Raw genomic sequence first — 23,567 nt, 5'->3', positions numbered from 1 at the left:
GAAGTGTAAGATAGCGGCCCAGTGATGTACTACTCTAGGAGGAAACGTTAGCCCAGTAGGAGCGTTGTATTAATACGCTAGGGGTTTTTCTTCGAAATCATAATTCGATAACGGCTTCGCAGATATTAACGTTTGAGGTGTCAAATTAAAGGCATCTTTACGTAGATTTGCTAATACTTCTCAGAACTTTAACAACAGTACGGGTATCACTTTAATACAGTAAAGGTCTACAGTGACGCTATCCTTCGACATTGGATCAAACTAAATTCAATTTTTATATCGATGTCTACTAACTACAATTTAACAGCTGTTTACTAAATGTTTGGTTTTTAGTATTTAACTACAAATTTCACTTTTGATCAATTTTGAGCAACAGGTTAGCTTGTAGCATAAATATATAATATTGTCTGTCTGACTGTATGTTATTAGTTTATGTGATGAAAAGTTAATGTACATTACTTTTATATCATAAAAATATGAAAGAGACTTGCTGTAGTTTTATCTATTTATTATTATCAATACTTAGCCTACTATTAACGTTTCTTTATCTCAGAATTGCAAAATAAAATATTCTTTATTAAACCTAATAAGCAAATAAATTAATTACGTCACTTAGCCTACTTGTCATTTATGTTATTCAAGCACTTCCACTCCACTCATTTCACCGCCACTGTCTTCTCTATGGCTAGAGTTGTTCACTGTCACTTCCACTGTCGTCATCACTACTGTCGGCTTCTAGATTTATGATGAATGATTCTGTGATGTCATCAATAGATATTTCATGTTCCATATATTTTTTTCAATATTTCTAACGTGCTGGCATCTCTTTGCCCATTCCTCTTTCGTAATATCTTGGACTTTTTCTCTTACTAGATTGATGCAGTCATTTAATTTGAAGGTCGTGTTTTTCAGGGCAACGTGGTTTTTTATCAGTGACCATATCATTTCTATCGGGTTAAGATCGGGATGATAAGGAGGGAGGCGCAAAGCGGAGTGGCCGTGTTCTGCAAGAATCATAGTATCATCTCCAAGTATGGAGTCAATCTCAAACATTTTGTGCGGGTTCTTATTTAGCTTCACAACCTGATAGAGTTCTGTTTTAAGCATTTTGTCATGGAACGGGATGTTATGGTTAACTAGCCACTGAATTATCTCTGCTTTTTTGGAATTGCTGGTAGGTGCGGGGTTTAGTTGTTTATTGTGGTAAAATGCATTGTCGGGTGCGAAGTGGCGGGGTCTTCATACCCCAACACATGTGCCAAGCCAGAGCGTCCACGAAGCACACGCACAGCCACCTTCTCTCTTTCTAAGTGCTGTACTTTTCGTGCGCGTGCACCTGGGAACTGCCTGATCCAAATCTTGTCTTCTTTGATAATTCCGATCAGGCTGAGCTGATCTGGCGGGCTTTCTGTTTGAACTATCCCACAATTTTTAACTTTCTTCTCCTACTACTCTCACCTGTCGGGTAATCTTCCCAACAATCTATCTTAAACTATTCTAATTCTAATTTTCCTTCTGTATCCAAGCCAAGGTGGAACAGCATATGCCGAGGGCTGCGTGATCAAGGGAGGGCTGCGTGATCAAGGGAGAGCTTGGTCGTAAATATGCGAACTCTGGATACCTGGCGACCTCCAGTTTAAACCTAGCCTTCCCCAAGTAGAGCGGGACAATGCTTGGGGTGACCTTTAGATCTCTGCTACTCGTGGGAACACAATGAGTACAGAATTAAAAAACACAACAACAAAACCAGAGAGCTCTTGTAGCACTCAAAAAGTGAATGAAAATTCACGAAACACAGATGGATTGATGATGGGCTCTGACCCTAGCAATCCTGAACAAACCCAAAAAACAGGCGGACTTCTTAGTAGAAGTCCAAAAGCCTCCGACTCGGTCAGAGTCGAAACCGATGAAGAAGATGCGATACTGGAGGGCGATTACCAGAAGGAAGAGGGAGCAAAAGTCGAGAGACAGCTCCCAGCACTGCCTAAGTTATGTGGAGCCGCCAGAAAACGCATGGTCTGGTTCCAAAAGAGGGTATTCCCAAGAAGAAGCCAGGGAATTGGCCTTAAAACCAATTCCAGAAGAAAGAAATAAAAAATTGAACAAACAAAAGGAGGGAAAGAAACCGAAAAGACCTCACTCTGATGGATCCACTCCGGAGGCCCATCAGAGGAAGAAAACAAGGAATGAAGGAAATCAAGGGGAACACAAGGAGCAATCTGGACAACCCCAGAAACCTTCCTACAAACAAGCGGTAGCTGGTATAAGGGTAGGGGTTTTGCACTCCAACTTTCCCGAGACCCTACTCACAACCGAACAGATGGAGAAGATCCAGAGCTTCATCCTGGAAGCTATCGTGGAAGAACAGGAGGGTCCCTACTCTCCAAGATTCTACGGTATCAACAGGAGACAAGGGGTTCTAATCTTCACCTGCGAAAACACTGAAACAGCAGAATGGCTTAAAGGAAAGCAAGACTCCCTAAAGCCTTGGGAAGAGGCCAGTCTAAGGATAGTACCAGAGGAAGAAATCCCCCGTGCGAGAATTGCGACTGTCTATCTTCCTGATAGCATACTCGATACAACCGAAAAGATAACGAAGCTCTTAAAAGGACAGAACAAAGAGCTATCTGTCGGAGAATGGAACGTTCTGCGGAGAAGCGACGAGGGGAAGTCTGTCCTACTCACCCTGGCAGTCGACTGCGCTACAGCGAACAAACTTGAGAAGGAAGGTCCATGGATCGGCTACAAGTTTGGAAAAGTTCAGCTTAGACTGAAAAAGAAACATCAAGGAAACATAGAACAACCCACAAGGGAAGAGGGGACTACAGAGAAATCTGAGACGGTCACCACAGAAAAAAGGACCGCTGAAGAGATGGAAGTGGAGGAGGCCACGAAGGTGTCAGAGCAATCTGTACATACCTTACCTGTAAGGTCTACTCCACAAGCCAGTGCAGCGGTCGAAGATGAAAGACCAACCTGTTCTCTCTTCTTGAAGAGGGGACCTTCTCTCAAAGGACCATCCGTCTCGGCTCGAGGAAGAAAAGGGGACAAAGTCTCCAAGCAATCCAAAAGAAGAGACGGGGATGGACCACCTGGGGAAGGTGGGAAAAAGGCGTAAGTATGTGCCTAATACAGATAAACCTACACCATGCAAAGGGCGCAACTGACATCTTGGGAAGAAGGTTTATCTCAACAGGCCTGGATATCGCCCTAATCCAGGAGCCTTGGATCAATAGAGGTTGCATCAGAGGACTGACAACTCAGGTAGGTAATCTCATTTCTGATCGAACAATTGAAAACCCAAGAACTTGTATTCTAACTTCAAAACTAATAACAGTCTTTCCGATTACAGATCTAATAACAAGAGATCTGGTGGCGGCTACAGTGAAGGTGGCTTCACTGCAAGGGGACAGAGAGGTTACCATAGCCTCAGCCTACTTCCCCAACCCGTCAACAAGCTGCCCACCGAAAGAATTAGAAAGACTATTGCAGAGCTGCAGAGACAGAGGCTCGGCCCTCATTCTCAGCTGCGACTGCAATGCTCACCATACGTATTGGGGAAGTACGAACACAAACAAGAGAGGTGAGGAACTTCTACAGTTTATGTTCAGCAATGATCTAGTGTTAGAGAATAGAGGGTCAAGCCCAACCTTTATAACTAGAAATAGGAAAGAAGTCCTAGACATAACCCTATCTACAGGACTCAAAAACATAAATATAGTAAGGTGGCACGTCTCCAAGGAGGCCTCACTATCGGACCACTGTCCAATTAGGTTCCACATAGAGGAGATAGGGGAAAGATACGTGACCCACAGGGTTCCTAAATCGACCAACTGGAGAGGTTACAGAGAGTCCCTGGCAGAAGAGTTGGAAGAAATAGGACCCTTTCAGAAAAATTAATTTGAATTAGAAAGGTCTGCACAAATAGTAGAGCAAGCTATAATAAAGGCCTACGAGAAAAACTTTCCTCCCAGGCAAAACCGGTTGAAGAGGGATGTGCCGTGGTGGACTGGGAGGTTGGAAACATTAAGAAACAAAACGAGGAAATTATTAAAATGGGCAAAAAGGACAGACGATTGGCTCCCTTATCTACAGGCCCAAAATGAATATAAAAAAGAACTTAGAACGAATAAAAGAAGAACCTGGAGGAATTTCTGCAAAAATATTAACAGTCTTCCCGAGGCATCCAGGCTTCAAAAAACTCTCCAAATGGAGCATACAAATCCTATGGGGACCCTAGTAAAGGACAATGGAGACCTAACTATGAACAGGAAGGAGACCTTAGAACTACTTCTGGAGACACACTTTCCGGGGGGTCAGCTAACTCGTAATTAGGCTGGATATTCTATTAAATACCCTTAGCATTCTATTTAGAAGCAGTTTCGCCCTAGGATATATACCAAAGAACTGGAGGATAGCACTAGTGGTGTTCTTGCGAAAAAATGACAGGGATCCAACAAAACCCAGTTCGTACAGACCCATAAGCCTAACCTCCTTCATGGTGAAAACTATGGAAAAAATAATAAATAGACACATAAGGGACGTAATTTTACTGGAACACCCACTTAGTCCCACACAACACGCATATATAGAAGGAAAATCAACCACCACTTCTCTCCACAGTTTAGTGAGAGAGGTGGAGAATACCTTCGAAAAAAAGGAAGCCCTGGTCAGCGTCTTTATGGACATTGAAGGAGCTTTCGACCGAGTAGCATATCAATCCATGAAGACTGCGATGGAACGTTTTGGAGTTTCCCCAGACGTAGTCAAATGGATAGTAGCCCTCCTAAAAAGCAGACAGGTGAAAGCCAAGTACGGGGACGAATCGGCTGCGATCACGGCCCAAAGAGGCTGCCCCCAGGGGGGAGTCTTATCTCCCCTCCTGTGGGCGATGGTAGTGGATGATCTCCTAAGAAAAGCAGAGAAGAGGGGGACAAGGCTACTATGTTATGCGGACGACCTAGTGTTTATGATCAAAGGGAAAAACATAGGCAGGCTGGAACGCCTAATACAAACAGAACTGAACTTCATAAGCAACTGGTGTCATGGGGAAGGTCTGCGGATCAACCCATCAAAAACTAATATGATTACCTTTACCAGGAAAAGGAAATTCCAGCTAGCAAAACCGGTCCTGGAGGGAATCAGCATTAACCAAACAAAAGAAGTGAAGTATCTGGGTTTAATCCTGGATGAGAAGCTCACTTGGAACTCCCATATTAGAAACAAGACAATGGCCCTTGGGGCCTGTAAGAGACTCTTTGGATTTAAATGGGGACTTAAACCCAAAATGATATATTGGATTTATGAAACCATAGTAAAACCTATGGTCACATATGCTGCTCTAGTGTGGTGGCCGAAGGTCGAACAAACAACAGCTGCAAGAAGGCTACAGAGTCTTCAGAGGTTAGCTTGCTTAAGCATCACGGGAGCAATGAGCTCCTGCCCAACACTAGCAATGGAAGCGGTTCAGGGTTATACTCCTCTTGGCCAGGAAGTGATGAGAACAGCTGCGATGAGCGCAATGAAGCTACTAGGAACAAAGGTAATAAATGCTACCTCCCTAGAAGGCCACATGACGATATTGGAAAATTTTCCTGAGGCTGAAATGCTAACCAAAGTATCTGATACTATGGTTAAGAAATACTCCTTTGAAAAACCATATACGGTCTCTATCGGAAGTAGGGAGGAATGGATTAAAAGGGAGGCCTACCCTAAAAAAGGAGTCCTGAAGTTTTACACCGATGGTTCACTCCTAGACTCTAGGGCAGGATATGGAATACATGGACCTGGAGTTGACATGGCTGTGCCCCTAGGAAGACATGCCTCAGTTTTTCAGGCGGAGGTCATGGCAATAGATTCATGTTCTAGAAGACTCACACAGTTGGGGACAAAAGGATTATCATACCTAATACTCTCTGATAGTCAGGCTGCACTGAAGGCACTGGATACCTGTTCGATTGATTCGAAAGCGGTCTGGGAATGCAGGAATGCTCTAGCAGAGCTAGCAACAAACAACAGTGTAACACTCGGCTGGGTGCCGGGTCATGAAGGAATTCATGGGAACGAAAAAGCGGACATCCTCGCCAAAAAGGCAGCAGAATCCACATTGGTGGGGCCTGAGCCAGGTTGTGGAATATCCTTCTCCAACATTAAAGCTCTGGTTAAAGATTGGGAAAAGAGGACAAGATACAAGAATTGGAGTAGAGCCTCGGGTTTAAGAATATCCAAAATGTTTATCTCTCCTTATGCAAAAGGGTGGACAGCTCTCCTAGACCAGAATAAGGAGGATATAAGACTGATATTAGGAATGTTGACAGGACATGGCCCTCTGAGGAAGCACCTTTTGAAGGTTGGCCTTAGTCGGAGCAGCGAATGTAGACTCTGTGGAGAAGAGGAGGAGTCAGCAGAGCACATTTGGTTGGATTGTCCTGCCATCGTAGAGACTAGGAAAAGATACTTGGGAGCATATCTCCTCAGCCCCAAGGACATCAGAGAACAGGAGCCCTTAAATCTGATTGGTTTTTGCAAAAGCCTCGGTTTTTTGAGGGCACAAATTAAAGTAGGGAGGCACAAAGGTCCTTTTAGGACTAAGTGCGGGGACAAAGTGTCCTCTTCCCTCAGAAGGAAAAAAAAAAAAAAAAAAAAAATGATGCATTGTCTATCACAAGGACGGTTTTTGGTGGTAGCCTAAATTTGGAATAAGTTTTTCTTGCAGCCATTTTTTGTAATTTTTTAAATTCATACAATCATGATAGTCACCTGACTTTTGGCCTGATTTGAACACCAACAATGCATTGTCGATAAATCCGTTCTCATTACCTGCATGAACAATTATTCCATATTCGCCCTTATAAATAGGTGTTAAGAGGCCTCTGTTGCTGCCATCTGACCATGAGTGGGGCTTTGTGTGCAAAGCGTGGACATAAGTCTCATCCGTATAAACAACTGGTCAGCCCTCTTCTCTGTAACGTTTTATAGCTCTAATAAAACGAACTCTGTTTCTCTTATTTCGTGTTTTTCTATTAAAAGTTTTCTATTATCTGTAGATTTTCTCCATTTAAACTGAAGTTTCTTGAGAACCTGTCTCAGAGTCCACATTCCTCCTCTAAACCCGATTTTTTCTTTTAATACCGGAAGAAGAGTTTTTAGGGTAGGTCGTTTACCGTCTATTCTGTGGAATTCATGAACAGTCCGCCATATAACGGTCTTGTCAAAGTCGTCAACAGCTGTTTTTTTTTTTTTTTTTTCGACCATGTTTTTCTGCAAGTTGAGAAATGTGGACCATTTCTCGGCGCGGTTCTTTCTTCACTCACAATTCTTTTTACACTCGTTTTAGAAATTCCTGTGGCCTCTGCTACACGCTGTTGAAGTTGTTTTAATAATATTGGCCCTTGTTCTGCTTCCCTTTTCATAAAAGTGTACAAGTTAATAATTATTTCTCTGGTTTGGCTGTGTAAAATTGTACCACCAACCTTGCTTTTTCTGTTGTCACCCATCTCGACACTATTCACAAATGTATAACAAAAATATTTACTAGGTATATAAAAATTGTAAAATACACACTGTTATAACGGTACGTAATACGTTTTACTAAACTTACGGTACTTAAATACTATGAAATTGGCACTTCACGTATAGAACACGAGAAATAATGGTTTTAGTAAGGCGCGTATGGCACGGTGTTTACTGCGAGAGATAGCAGCGAACTAAGCGTCTGCCGTCCCCACCACTAAAAATCCGGTTCTAACTGCTTTCTCTGCTCAAGGTCAGGGAACGCCTCGTTCCTCACATCTTCTAATGTTTTAATGTTCAGTTTGTGTGTTGTGTCTGGATAATCTGTTTACTTGAATATTATCTGCCACCGGGACTGATAGCAGCCTGATAAAAGTATCTGTTATCTGAGTTCTCCGGGGCATGAGTCAGTCAGTGCTTCACAAGATATCGTGTTCAGTAGGTGAATCAACCATCCACTAGTTCGACCAACCCTAGTGAATTGTGTGTTTCGGAGTGTTTAGTAGGGCACGTAAAGAGTTTACGTTTTAACCGAAACGAAATTATTTCCTTTTTAATTGAACATGAGTGTATTTGTTCGTCGTGCGGTCGCGCGTTGTTTTTAAACCGGGAGACTTTGTTGTTTCGTTGCGATAGGAAAATTAGAAAAAGTATGTTAGTAAAAAAGAGTTTTAAATGTTGCAATTTTAAAAATTCTACTTTCTTGTTGCTGCTGCTCAGCTATATCATTTCGATAACAAGTAATTAATTTGTTGCTCGAAATTAAGAAAAACATTGTTCATTTGGATCAAAATACTGCTCATTTCAGTATTATTTTTCATTTACGTTTGCAAAGATGGCAGGGCAACCGATGACGTCATCACGAGGTTGAATCATGGTCACAAAAGGTCACGTGACGCTCGACGTGGATGTAGAACTTGGAAATATTACTCCGCGTGTGAATAGTTGTTTAATTTTTTATGTTCTAGAACTTCATTATTTCTCATTTCCACCCCATCAAACCTTATACTTTTTTTGTTCTATAGGACGATTCCAATAAGTTAATAACGCAAAACTTGTATTTTTCCACTCCGGCCGTTAATATGATAATTACCTCAACAGCTAATAATACACATACACCCTAAAATAATACACATAGGATAATATTTCAAGTTTACGTAATTAATTCTGATTATTAAAAATGGCAGTCAATTTTAGAAAACTACATGACGATGCTTTTTCATGGCTTCAACATGTTGGACTCGTACCGAAAAACCCATTATGTGAAATTTGTAGGAAAGAAACAACTATAACTTAACTATGAGAGGAGTAAATATGGTCGTCTTTAGTTTTCCTAATTTTGGTTTTAATAATTTGTTTGATCACTGTAAATATTAAATTCATATTTTAATTCAAAACACAATTATGATTGTTATTGAGGACTATAGGTACTTTTATATCGATTGATAGTCTAGGATTTGAGGTGCGAATATTAGGTATCAATGATTATATTCTTCGATATAAAAAACCGGGTACGCTTAGCATACCCACACAAAAACTGTATTGTTCTGTTATTTTTTTAATTTAATTGGTAATTCTAAGCAATATATGGGTCAACCTCGATTTTTCTCATATTACAATATAATGTTCCAATAGTCAATTAGAAAAGGAAATGACTAGAATTTCTTGCCGGAAAGCAGTTATAGGGAGCAGGCAACCGCCAGACGGTCATATATTGCTTAGAGTTACCTATTAGTGATCAGGGGCACTGACGTGATCTGGGCTTCAAATTTGGAACTACTTGAGTTAGTTTTTTTTTTCTAAAAGAGCAAGCAGCGTGAAGCGCTGCGCAGCGGGCAGGCATCGTGCGTGATCCTTTTTTTTATTAAAAATGTCTAATAAATTGTTATTAGTACATATTACAATATAATGTAGGTAATGTATGTAAAACAATTTTAAACACATAATTACATGCTGGAAAGCAAAGTAAACCAATATAATCCGCCCAATACAAAATCTCCGTAAAAATCTGGTAAAGGAATCTGTGTCATTCATTTGGCCTGAATCAATTCAGTATAGACGAAGATCACGCACGACGCTTGCTCTTTTAGAAAAAAAACTAACTCGAGTAGTTCCAAATTTGAAGCCCAGATCACGTCAGTGCCATTGATCACTAATAGGTAATCCTCGCGGTTGCCTGCTCCCAATAACTGCTTTCCAGCAAGAAATTCTAGTCGTTTCCTTTTCTAATTGACTATTGGAACATTATATTGTAATATGAGAAAAATCGAGGTTGACCCATATATTGCTTAGAATTACCATTTAATTTTCAAACATTTTCGTTTTTAAAAAAACAAACAATGTCTTAGTGACTAAAGTAAAAAAACTACCAAATTCTATGCCTAGACTACCAAACATGTAAGAACACCTATAGGTAAAAATAACATTATGACAACCCAACAACAGTAGCTAATCAGGTATTTATTTACAATACCGTGACCATGAAAAATGGACTTTTTTCATGGGTTGGGCATTTATAGCCAAGTATTATTATCACAGGTGCATATAAACTGGGGGGAAAGTATATCATTGTATTATATTGATGCCTTTCGGGCATTATTGCATTAAGGATGGAAAATAACCGACAAAATTTTGTTGAACAACACTTGGAGGGTTAAGGATCAGGGGCATCACGTGATCTGGGATTCGACTTTTGCAAGCTCGAGTTAATTTTTTTTTCTAAAAGAGCAAGCAGTGCGCAGCACTGCGCAGCGGGCAGGCATCGTTGACAGGATTAACGTAATCATTTCAGTAAAATTGCCAGAGGTACTGTCAAAAACAGAGTTTTCAGAGGATTTCAAAAAATCGTTAACTCCTTTGATTTTCGTTGCCGACGAATTTTTTCTTCACTATTGTTTTCAGGAAAAATTGTAGTTTTCAGGAAAAAAAATGAACATACCTTTCCATGGTCACGTTATTGTAAATTGATACCGCTAATCATACTAGCAGAAATATTCTAAAAGGCTGCAGTTTTTTAGACACATACTATATTTACACATCATATTCTAAACACATACAATTTTACAAAAAGAAAACTAACATTCATATCCATTCATTCCATTTCATATTCCAGACTAACACTAATTCAAAAATGTAGGCACTAAATTCCAAGAAAAGAATGCTGCACCTAAACTTAATAACAATATAACTAAAAAATGTCCTCTTTAAAAAATATTTACAAATGTATATTTGGAATAGAAACTCACATGGTCACTTCCAATGAATAAGTTACTTCCGGAAAACAGCATGCCTCGTTATATTTGTTTTGATTATTTAATACCGCTGCAATACTATTCTACACATCACAGTAGCTAATACTTTCATTTCTGAGTGAATTCGTTCTAATGTATTGCTTCCTTGTCTGCAACAGTGAATTTCACTACAATCAAGGTTAAAGTAAGACGCAAAACAAAACTGCATAACGAACGACCAAACACTACTAACACTTATCGAGTCATCCATTCCGTCACGTGACGTTACTAAGGACTAGTGATGGGAGAATCGAATACAGAATCGAATAGTATTCGAATACAGCCAGAGTATTCACATATTCGAATACATCAAAATGGATTCGAATACTTTTGAAATGAATACAATTTCTCTGGAAGAATTGAATTCAAACCTGGAGTATTCGTTTATTCTGACAAATAGTATTCAAATAAAATATCCAAGAGCTGTATTCGTATTCATATGAGGTTTAAAATGAATACATATATGGAGACTTTGAAATGAATAATTTAGGGGAGATTTATAATTTTAAAAAATAATTACAAATTTTAATACTTAAAAAAAGTATAATTAATTGTATAATTATTAAATTTAAAAATAAATATTATATCATATATATATATATATATATATATATATATATATATATATATATGATATAATAACTGAGTTACAGTTCTAAGCAATAAAAACAAATATGAATATTTATTTTATATAGTTGTGTAAAAACAAAATATTATTGAGGTTTTCTTTCTTCAGTCTATTTCTACGGTAATTAGTGACAGGACCTGCTGTGGAAAATAGTCTTTCAGACGGAACTGAAGTAGAAGGTAAACAAAGATATTTCTTCTGAAGTTCGTATATCATGGGTATGACTTGTTTATACGAGGCACCAAAAGCCAAAGTATTCGAATACATATTCGAATACAGTGATGAATTCGTGACAAACAAGTAAGACAGGTCTAGACCTGTCTGTTAGAAACGCTCAGCTGATCAAAAGTATTCGAATACAAGTATTCGAATACATATTCGAATACAGGGGTGAATTCGAATTCACTGTATTCGATTCTTTAAAGTATTCGATTCTCCCATCACTACTAAGGACACAATTCCTTTCAAGGCATGTTCTAATTTAAGTAAGTAACAAGCTGGAGAAATATAAAAGACATTTCAGGAGCAAAACTATGTTACTTTGTGTTCATGATAACATATTTGTTTTATCTTGCTGTGATCAGCTAACTGTCCTATTTACATGTATATATTGTGATTACATATTCTCAAAAATTATCCTTCTATTATAATTTCCAAAGTGTTTACTAAATTTTAAAATGTGCTTTATTTGTCTCTCTAAAATATCAGAATTACGCAACACGTATTTTATAAAAGCCATCGCCATATGTCCCTTAAGCACCAAGCGAAAATGTGAGAAGCATAAGCTGTATGGCCAACGCATAACAATAATAGAACAGTTCAAAATTCTCTCAAGTGAGCCTATATTTAAACAATGATGTTAAGTATATTAGGGTTTCGGACATGTTCCATCGTTATTGCCGAGGTCCGGAATCCTTTTATCCTTTCAAATGATCCATCGTTAATGACAATCTTTAAACAACAAATTATATACGTGTATGTATTAGAGTAGTAGAAACATTTACATTCGTGTTCGTCATTTCAATAGTGACTTAAACGTTTTTATATATTTGTTTGTTGCTATACGCTCAAACCATATTTATGACTTGTATACAGTAAACAGGCAATTGTAATATTGAATAAGTATAAATTTTTGAATACTTATTACGTTTACAAAGTGATTTAGGTGTATTTATTGTTTTAACTACTTAGCATTTTATAAAAAAATGTAAATACGACATGATCAATACATGTTTCAATTCAGGTAAAGAGAGAACTAGTGTTGTTTTTTTCATTTCATTACAAGTTTTGTTTTACATGTTGTTTACGTCATAATCTTTTTCCAATCGATCGAAGCTTAACGAGAATCGAAGAGCTGAAAATGACTTCTCCAACATTACAGTAAATATACATTTTACCTCCTGGATTGGTACTTGACTATTAAAATAAAGAAGGTAAGTCCTTTATATAGTAAAACCAACGTTTTTTATTTCAATGATTATTAGTTTAGGGAGCGCTAGTATTGGGTGTTGTAGTATTTTCAAATAATTAAAAACTGAAAATGTCGTCAAAATGAATAAAAATTACACAATATATATTAAATAAATAACAAAAAAGAAACTCAAACGCACTAAAACACTTAACAAAACTAAGTATAATTTAATTTTTATGTATAGCCGACCATAAACGGAAATAAGTCTATGTTGTGTCTAGCTGTTCTGGAGTCTAGAGATAGTGTTGTCTTATAGATAGGCCAAACATCACTGTATAAATACGTATATATTTTAATAATTTCATTCCCTCTCATTTTCTGTTATGAGATGAATGCGTATACATTTTAACAACAGTAATAACAAATCTACTAAGAGTAATGAGGTTCTCTCATTGAGAGCGAATTAACTTCGATTACTTTCCACCCCTTATTTTTAAGTAAACTTTCTCTACCTTTTCTTCCACTCTATCATGTCTAGAAAACCAGTAATGAGTTCTCTTAGATTTTACTTTCAACTATGATAGGCGTACTTCCTTTAAGTCAATCACCTTCATTTTCTAATTGTGGGCAAACTTATGACTCTTTCAATTCTCAACTCAGGAGTATTATCGTGCACTAATGTTTCATCGTATGCATTTTATTATTAGGATTTGGGAGGTGGCGATGATTTTAAGCAATCATAAAACACGTACTCAAAGCCTTCTTAGCAAAATGATTTCATTTGTCTATGATGTAATGTATTTAATTTATTTACTAACGTTCAGATGCATAGAGTGCATAGGAGATAACAGAAAGAATCCTAAACATTATAAATTTGTTCTATTTTTTTGTTATTGTGGTTTGTTTAATGTGAAGATTTCGAAATGCGATTATTTACATAAGTTAATACATGATAGAGGCAAATTATTATTTTTACATTAATTTGCAATTTTTACTGGATAGTGTAGTGTATTGTATTGTACTTAGTTAATTGTACTGTGATGGATGTATTAATTGCGGATGAGGATGAAGATATAATTATATAAATATATATTATATATAAATTATAATTATATATAATTTATATTATATATAAATTATAATTTATATTATATATAAATTATAATTTATATTATATATAATTTGGGTTGTGATTCATACACTTGATTCGTGTAATGAAAGATAATAAATCAATTATTAATTTTATTTGATGGTGTTGACCACAAAACACTTGTTGACAAATTCTGTCACGGCCTCCGAGGCGTGTCGCGTTTATGGATTAGTTCATTCTTAAACCATAAAGCACGGGTCATCCAAACTTTGATATAGAGTCCCCCAGTGATCAATATTAAGTCCAATTCTTTTTCTTATTTATGCCAATGATATTTAATCATCGCTATTTCATGGAAGGATTGTGCAGTACGCAGTTGGTATTTTTTATAAGAAGCTCAAAACAAAGTTTGGAGTTACCTTTGTTGATATTAACACTTGTGTCCAACATTATAGTAGCCTCAATTTTCAAAAAAACTTATCAAAACCAAACTTCCTGAACTTTTCAAAGCGCTCTATAGAAATTGAAAGCGGTCTCTCTGTTATGATCGCTACATTATTACACCATAATGATCTACATTATTACACCTCGATCAAGGGTTGACATGGAAAAATCACATTGATCATGTTTGTGTCAGACTTTCTCAGGAGTTTGTCTTAAGATCTATGGCAAAATATTGCCCTATTCAGATATTGATTACGACGGTACGGCGGTTTAATTGCTCCACGCCTTTCATATGGAACCGTATTGTAGGGAGCTTGTAGAAGCAACCACTTTATAAGAGTTTTCAAATTACAAAAAAAACATTCGCATTTATCGCTCATTTGAACTAGTCATGCATGACAGTGTTATAAATTGCAACTGTTGACTTTGCCACGTATCTACGTCTTAGAAACGTATTATTTTGTTTGTCTTAATGTGCTTTAACGAGAGGTCGAGACATACACGAATGTCAAGAGGCAGAGGTAATTACCGTTCGGGAACGCATAGGTCAATTGTTAATGAACATCAATCTTCACGGGCAGGTGTTCCTTTTATAACCAGATTGCCAAAATCAGTTAAAAAAGCCTCAACGCCTAATGTGTTAAAAACTTGTATCAACATTTTTACAACGTATATATACGTTGTGTAGCTTGATACATTACAGCATATGAAACTCTGCCTGGCGTCAAAAGTTTTTTTACAGTGTTGAAGAGTTTCTTGCATTAAACTGGGAGACCACGCAATGAGGAAACTCTAGACTCCAGCACTGGAAGTGGGTGTAATGTGTATGGAATGAATAGAGCTTTAATGTTTGAGTGTTGTAAGTTTGAATGTGGTCTTAATGTGGGATAAATAAAACAAATAATTTAATAATTTACACGTTTGCTGAGTAATAATAATGTATATTAATAACTGAAACTAAACGATGTGATTTGACCTTGAGGTAATAAGTGTTTATCCTAGAAAACAAATGCTGATTCTTTCATTTATTATAGTGTGAATTATAAATGCATTAACTTAATTGAAACGCCACTGAAAACGTTGAGGGGCATCCTTATAATCTTTTACCTCTTTGTAATGTTGATCTTACGCCACGCACGACGTCTTTGATCGTAAATGAGTGAAATTAGACTGTTGTTTTAAGTTTTTTTTTTTTTTTTTGTAAGGAGAAGCCGGTCTCCTCTACGAGCTCCTCACGTGTGAGATTTAATGGGGTGATCAACCGAGGCGGAGGAGAAAGCGTGGGGATGGAGGGGCCCCTCCGCTGCCGAACTACAGATAGTCCGTGTGAGGAGCTCGTGTCAGTTTTGGATCCATCATAAACATAAACATAACCTAAATGTGACAGTGACATTTTTTCTAACCACAATTGTTTTAGAGTTTCTTTACTCGTATTCTTTTTTACTTACTTCTAAATTGGAATTCAATTATATTAATATAGAACTTTTTCTTTATAACTCCAAAGACACTTTCCACACGAAACATATCTGCAAAACATAGAAATTATATCGTATTAATTATATTAATATTGAACTTTCTTTTATAACTCCAAAGACACTTTACAAAATGTGAGATGGTGCACAATTTGAATAAAATGTCATAATCTTTTTGTGCTATTGGAATACCTATTCAAATTAATAGGGCAAAAATAAGCAACACTTATTATAATGTGGAGTCCTTAATTGGTAGTCTAAATAAATTAATAATTACACTATACAAAATCTGTAATAAGAGTTATGTAATAGCTGTAATAAACTAAGGGTATTAAAAAAGATTAAAAAAGAAACTTGCGAGTAAATATTCAACCAAAAAAAACATTAATAATAGAAATTATGGACAAAACCAATGACAACTACCTGACTTAAATACCTAACATAGCACGTGACATCATTAAACTAAATTACAAAATTTTGCTAATTATATTATATTAACTGTAACTGACAAATTCAGTTTAAAGATCATATATGAGTATATTTTTGGTTTGTACAATTTTAAACATTTATATTTATGTAAGAAGATCATATTACACTTCTATATTACAGAAATTTTATGTAATAATTTAGTCCTACTGATCTCTAATGCTACGAATATTAAAGATATCAGATTTATGATACAATTACAATTACACAAAATTTATTGTGTGTGTGGTGTGGATGTTTGACTCATTAATTCGGATATAAAACGACTCATTAATTCGTAAGATAATAGAAATCAGAACCGTTCCGAACTGAGGTCGCTATTAGCCGCATGTACAGAGTTTGTCAGGAATTTTCGGGATTTATCGGTACTGCTCGGCTCTGTCCCCCCCCCCCCCCCCCCCCCCCCCCACTCTTTCTCTCCGCCTCGGTTGATCACCCCATTAAATCTCACACGTGAGGAGCTCGTGGTCTCCTCTTAAGCCTTACTCTTAGTGATGCGCGATTGCGAGAGGTTAATACAATCGAAATGTTCCTTCTCGAGAGGTTCTGCTTAACGATTGTTTCGATTTGCTTAGCGAGAGGTCTTTTACAATCGAAAGGTTTCTCTCGATTGTTTGCATTCGTTAAGCCAATTTGTTTAATTTTCACGAGCCTGTCTCAAACTAATTTTTTCATACTTACGTTCCATATATTGGTTTGCACCACTCTCCTCTCCATTAATTCCAGTAGTTTACTTTATAGTGTCTAGTCAAAAAATGGTAAATTATAATTCTTCAAGCATTTAAGATTGAGTATATTATCTTGAATTATAATAAATAGCTTTTCTTGGTTATTATTTAAAAATATTTAAATGTTTTTATTTTGTACCATGTTATTTTTTGGATGTTTTACCGTTCATACGTCATTATTGTAACGTGATTGAATAAGCGTTTAATGTAATATAATGTTAAATGTAGCTGCTAATATAATAATTCATTAAATAAACTCGGAAATCAAGTCAGTAAAAAAGTAACTGAATTAATTTATATTTCAGTTAAAATCCTTCTGTCGATCGGCAAACATATCTCCCTTAGAATTTCTATTGCCTAGTTAAAGAAATGGAAATAGATCGTACACGTAAACGAAACAATCGCTAGAAAACCTCTCGGTTGGAACCTCTCGTCAAGCGTGTATTGGTGTATCGCAAAAAACAAACTGTTATGGATCATGGAATCAAACATTTCGTTTTCAACATTTCGTCAAAACACTTCGAAATGCCCGGTACGAGAAGAGATGTCGTGTCGCAATGAAACAATCGCTAGGAACATCTCGGCAAAAAACACCTCTCGGTAAGAACCTCTCGTTAAGGGAATCACAATCGAAATGTCTCGAGAGGTCCAAACAATCGAAAACGTTTCGATTGTAACAATCTCGTAATCGCGCATCACTACTTACTCTGCCCGTCCTCATGGGCCACTGGCCTGTGCGAGGATCTACTAGTTATTGTTAGACGGCTAATAATTTATGGTAAATTTCGCTAATTTAAGGTTTAATATCGTATTTTAATGTTGTTGCTTTACATAGCGATTAATACAAAAGTCAAATGAATACATTTTAGTAGTTAGGCCTAGATAAATAAACTAATCTTTTTACACTTTGTATTTATCTGAAGGCTACTATTTTTGAAGAGTTTTTCCTACCGGAGACATAAACAACTACATTATTAGAGAAAATGAGATTAAATTGATTTACTGTGAAAATTGCATGTAATTGGACAATCTGTTCTTGTTTTCTGCCTCACAAAATGAAGCGATGTCGGCGAGGAGGCAAAACTGCCTCTATCTCTTATTTGTTGAAAACAAACCCTATACCACAAAGACATAATTTTCGTAGTAAGTAAAGTCTAGTCTGTTCTTAATAGTAGGCCCTATGTAATTTTTAAGTTTCCGGTAAGAAACGCTACAAAAAATGTGGCCCACAGAAAATACAACTAAAGTACTGAAATTTTAGTTATAAATAACTTACTTCCTTTTACTCTTTGTCTAAACTGTACTTTTCATATAAAGTAGACTGTTGGTTTAGATTTATCAGCATATAAGTTTGGCAACATTTTAAATATTGCTCTCAGATCAAAAGGTAACTGTGGAACTGGCAAAGTTGTAATTGCAATGCATTTTTCCTACCACGAGAGTGGACTTTTGCATATTAGAATTTGGGTATTATTGTAGTATAGCCTAGATAGTTTTGTAACTGTTAAGGATACTTTTTATGGTTTACTTTGGTATTATCTGGTTCATTATTTTTGCAAAAGTTGTTCTTATCTTCTTTCAAATAACTACATTATTTAAAAGAACAGGGCTGCAGTATAATAAGTGGCCACCAACATAATTGGATGATGATTATTGACTGATATAGAATCACTGATATTCATGACAATCAAAAGGGCATGTAGACTTTAATAAACACTCTTTATTCGGCTGCTTTTATTGAATGGTTTGATTCTTTAATCCGAATGAATAACTCGATATTACACTTTATTTAATAAACAGATTATACCTACTTATTAGCTACAGTCATTTATCATGTTAACAATAAACGGCAAAAAGTAACTAATTTGTTGAGAATTTGAAAATGATGATGAATATGATGAAATTATGTGATAAATTTCTAGTAATACAAGGGTTTGGCTACTGCCTTCACAAAAGCGGTTTCTCACTGCAATCTATAAATATTATAACGTATTTCTGATGTGTAGATCTAGGCCATATTTGGTTTTTGTTATTTTGTAATGTTACTGTTAAATTTATGCTATTAAAAATTGTAATGTATTATTCTTGTAAATGTATTATAATTCTTGTTATGTATGATTAGTATATAAAAAAAACGAATTTGTATAATATATCGGATAGTTCGATAATAACAATCGAATAATGAGTGTAGGCCGCTTAATTTAAGTCTCCACAAAGGGGCTGAAAGCAAAATTATTTATAAAGTACTCTTAAGCCATGTAGTACTAACTGCTACTTCACAGGGTAGACATGTTAGATGGCATAATATGCTAGAATGGATCACTACCAATAATCATAATTTGTTGTCGATACATATATTCTGAAAAGTTATTGGCAATGCACTCACTTCTGACACTAGTTTTTACAGATTTCTTTGTTTATAAAAGCATTTTGAGCCAATAACTTATCTGCATATTCATTGCCATTGTTCTGTTGTCACTAGCCTTCTCCTAAACAATAATAGCTAGTAATAAGGTCATTAGTCTAAATAAAGAAAGCTGGCAATGATTAGGCCTATTTATGAGTACTGTGTCTATTGTTCAAATGTCATATTCTATAGTAACAATATAATCGATAATCCAATTGTGTGGTGGCTGCTTATTATACTGTTGCCAAGAATAAGACTTATTTGAGTTACTGTGTAAGTTACACATAATTATGACAATCGGTTCTTGTTTTCTGCCTCACAAAAGGAATCTATGTTAATGAGAAGATAACTCTGTCCCTATATACTTAACACATAGAACCCTATTTCTATAACAATGAATTTACTCAGTATACTGGCAGTTTTTTTATTTAAAAAAATGTTTTTTAAATCATGAAGACATTATTTTAACCTAACATATTATATATCAAATTAAAGAGAGAACACGCAGTTTTAGAAAATGTGTCTTTTAATGATAAAATAATTATTTGAACAAAATTATAAAGTAAACAAAGTTATGGAAAAAAATAAAATTTGAAAAACTGTAACTTTGTATAAACGTTTTATTTTTCAACCACCTAATGTTGTGTAAACTTTTTTAACCACCTAATGTTTTATAAATATTTTTTTGATATAAAATAACATAAAAGAAAGTATTCATGTTAGTACTAATTGAAGGCCTATCATAATCATTCTCAGCATCATTCACATCGTGATCATTAGGCCTAACCTCAAAATCTGGATCAGGATCATTGTCGTTGAGAAACTCACCCTACGATCACGAATCATAAATTTGACCCAATATTCTATCAAACTGAATCGCAGATGATCTTTTATTTTCATTAAAAATACAATCACCCTCCTCCAAATCATGCTCAGAATCTGATATCATATCACGTATCATGCGCATCGTCATTTTGTCTAAATGATCACTCATTTTACACAGTGATCAAGAAAAATAAAACTTGTATCACTAAGAAACTAATCAAAATAAACTAAACCAACATTTATCACTTTATACAGTAACAGTGGAACTTTGTTTATAAATAACAATGCTCTCATCAGTCAGTCGGTTACGTAACTAAGCAGTTGTGCAATAGTTGAAAATACAATTTTTACAGCTACACAACTGTTACTTGTCATAAAAAGACGTATAAATATAAACAATATAACATAGGAAATAGTCTGAAACAACCAAGCCCGATTCTTACCGAAAACCTAAACGTATAGAATTAAGTACGGGAGCCTGAGTATAGGTCGGGCTCCGTATACAACGGTGTGCATGCTAGCCCGACCTATACTCGGGCTCCGTATTCAATGTGTTAATAATGTAATTTTATTTAGGTCCCCGGTAAGAAAATCCAAAAATAATGACCTCTGATTAATACCAGAGTAGGCTACCTATTATGGTCATGATAATAAGTAATGCCTTGTAGAGCATAAAATAACATGAATCAAGTTTTTTTTTGGTAGTAAAGAAAAAATGCAAAATAGGTGTTTGTTCGTCCAAGCCAACCACTGTTAATTTAGATTAGTGCAGATAGCTCACTTAGTATACTCGCTGTTGCTGTTCGAGTGAACTGGATTCCATGCCAGGGCTAGGGTTAGACAATAGACAATAGACAATATACTTTAATGACATATTCTTTGAGAACAGTACATCGAGTCAGTGGTCATTAGATTCATAAAAATAAACATGTTTAATTGTCACAAAATTCCTTTTCTGTATAGTAGGGGTTGTCTTGTAGCCATAGATTTAGCTTTCTCTTGAGTGTCTTGATTGGTTCTTGTTTGAGATGGTCTGGTAGGCGGTTGAAATTTGCTGCTCCCTTGTATGAGGGTTTCCTTCCAAACAGGCTGAGATGGTGAGTTGGTAGTGCGAAGTCTGCAGCATGACGAGTATTGTGCTGGTGCATGTCTCTATGCCTGAGTTGTGCTGTATTAACAGCATGTAGAATCACTTCTTGAATGTGAAGTGATACTACTGTGAGGATCTTTAGCTCTTTAAAAGCGTCTCGACAGCTTTCTCGTGGGGCGATATTTGCAAGGCATCTGATTGCTCTTTTTTGTTGTACCAGAATCCTCTCTAGATTGGTATTACTTGTACCTCCCCAGGTTGCAATACCATACCTCATATGTGATTCAAATAAGGCAAAGTATGCTGTTTTTGCTGCTTCCAAGCCACTTATTTGTTTTAGTCTCCTAATGACATAAGTGCATGATGAGAGCTTTTTGCAGAGGCCGTCTATGTGCGCTGTCCAGGACAGGGAAGAATCTATTGTTATTCCAAGGTACTTTGTGCTGTTTTTTGACTCTATATCTGGTAGTGTTATGTTAGTGTTGTTTTTGTTTCTGGTAGTAAAGGTTAGCTGGACTGTTTTCTTTTCATTAAGAACCAGTTCGTTTGTTGTGCAGTACTGTTTGGTAATGTTGAGGGCGGTGTTGGTGTTTCTGGTGAGTGTTTCAAGTGATCTATGTGCCAGTGTGATGGCTGTATCGTCGGCGTACATTACTGTATGGCAGGAGTCTTGTAGCTTGGGAGGTCATTTGTCAATAGAAGGTACAGTATGGGGCCCAGGACAGAGCCTTGCGGAACTCCTCTATGTACACTGATGAGTTCTGATTTCATCTTCTGTTTGATGTTGTTATTTGTGTACTGTATCTCGACAAGCTGCCTCCTGTCATGTAAGTAGCTGTGAAACCATTTTTCCGTTGTCCCTGTCACACCTAGAGCTCTTAATTTGGAAAGTAGTCTGTTATGATTGAGACAGTCAAAGGCCTTGCTAAAGTCTAGGAATAGGCTTGTTACTTTGTTTCCCTCTTCTAGTTCGTCAATTATATGTTCTGTGAATTGTATCAGGGCAGTGGCAGTTGACCTTCCTTTTAGGAATCCATGCTGTTGGCTTGTGAGCAAATTGTTTTGCTGTAGGTGAAGGAGAAGTTTTTCCAGAACTACTTTTTCTATTATTTTTGAGAAAGTTGAGATGAGGGAGATTGGCCTATAACTACCTGTGCTGGTGTTTTCGCCGTTTTTGTATTTTGGATACACTTTTGCTGTTTTCAGTAGATCAGGGAAAATTCCTTGTTGGAGTGATTTATTTGTGATATCTGTCAGGGGGATTGTTATCTCTTCTTTGCAGATCTTGGTTAGTTTTGCTGATATCTCGTCAATGCCTGAAGAAGTTTTTGGTTTGAGTGAGTTTATGGCTTTTTTTATATCAGAATGCGTCACAGGTTGAAATTTAAATTCAAAATTTGCTGCTGGTGCTGGTTCGTCTTGTTGTGAGGGGTTTAGGCTGATATTACTGGCTTGTAGTGTTCTGTCTGCAATTGTGGCAAAAAAGTTGTTGAAGCAATTTGCTATGTCTGCTGGGTCTTGTATGGTTTCATTGCCTGTTTGTAGCTTCCATTCAATGGTTGTGTTTGATTTTGCCTTTCTTTCGTTATTTATTACTTGCCATAGTGCTTTGGGCTTGTTATCAGCTTGTTCTATGTGAGCTGTTGCTCGTTCTCGTTTCAGAAGCTTTAATCTTAGGTCGTAATCTTTCTTTCTTGCAGCTGCCTCTACCTTGTCCTCAATGCATCCTGTAAGTTGTTCTCTTTCCAGAGCTTGGATATATATATTCTTTAGTCTTGTACATTCTGCATCCCAGCACTGTATTTTTGTACAAGGCTTTCTATTTGTTGTTATTTGAGGGCATGTTCTGTTTAGTGTTTGCTGCAGGATTTCGTGGAAGTTACTATAGGCTAAATTGGCGTCATTTGTTAAGAGTACAGAGTCCCAGTTTTGGCCCTGAAGACTTGTTTTGAAACGATCTGTAGATTTTTTGTTGAATATCCTTTTCTTTTCCCTTTCACGTGGTGGGTTGATTTTTTGGCTTTGCACTGAGATGGCTTGTGCTGTGTGGTCTGAGAGGCCTGATGTTATTACAGCTGTTTGGATGAGATGGTCGTCGATATTTGTACAGATCTAGTCAATAGATTTGGCCGTTTCAACAGTGATTCGCGTAGGCGGTAGGTTCTCTCGGACAATACCAAAGGA

At 36.5% G+C, this 23,567-nt stretch overlaps 1 protein-coding gene across 1 annotated transcript; it reads left to right on the top strand.

Annotated features, from left to right (window-relative positions):
• Nucleotides 1-1,906: 1,906 nt before the first annotated feature.
• Nucleotides 1,907-21,996, top strand: LOC124370116. Its single transcript, XM_046828407.1, has 3 exons — nucleotides 1,907-2,670; nucleotides 2,996-3,114; nucleotides 21,941-21,996. Exons 1-3 carry the CDS (start codon nucleotides 1,907-1,909, stop codon nucleotides 21,994-21,996), a joined length of 939 nt encoding a protein of 312 aa, XP_046684363.1.
• The last annotated feature ends 1,571 nt before the right edge of the window (nucleotides 21,997-23,567 follow it).

The sequence above is a fragment of the Homalodisca vitripennis genome, unplaced genomic scaffold, assembly GCF_021130785.1.
Source record: "Homalodisca vitripennis isolate AUS2020 unplaced genomic scaffold, UT_GWSS_2.1 ScUCBcl_3;HRSCAF=271, whole genome shotgun sequence".
Lineage (NCBI taxonomy): Eukaryota > Metazoa > Arthropoda > Insecta > Hemiptera > Cicadellidae > Homalodisca > Homalodisca vitripennis.
Note: the sequence above shows the minus strand (reverse complement) of the source record. Positions and strands in the feature narration are given on the sequence as shown.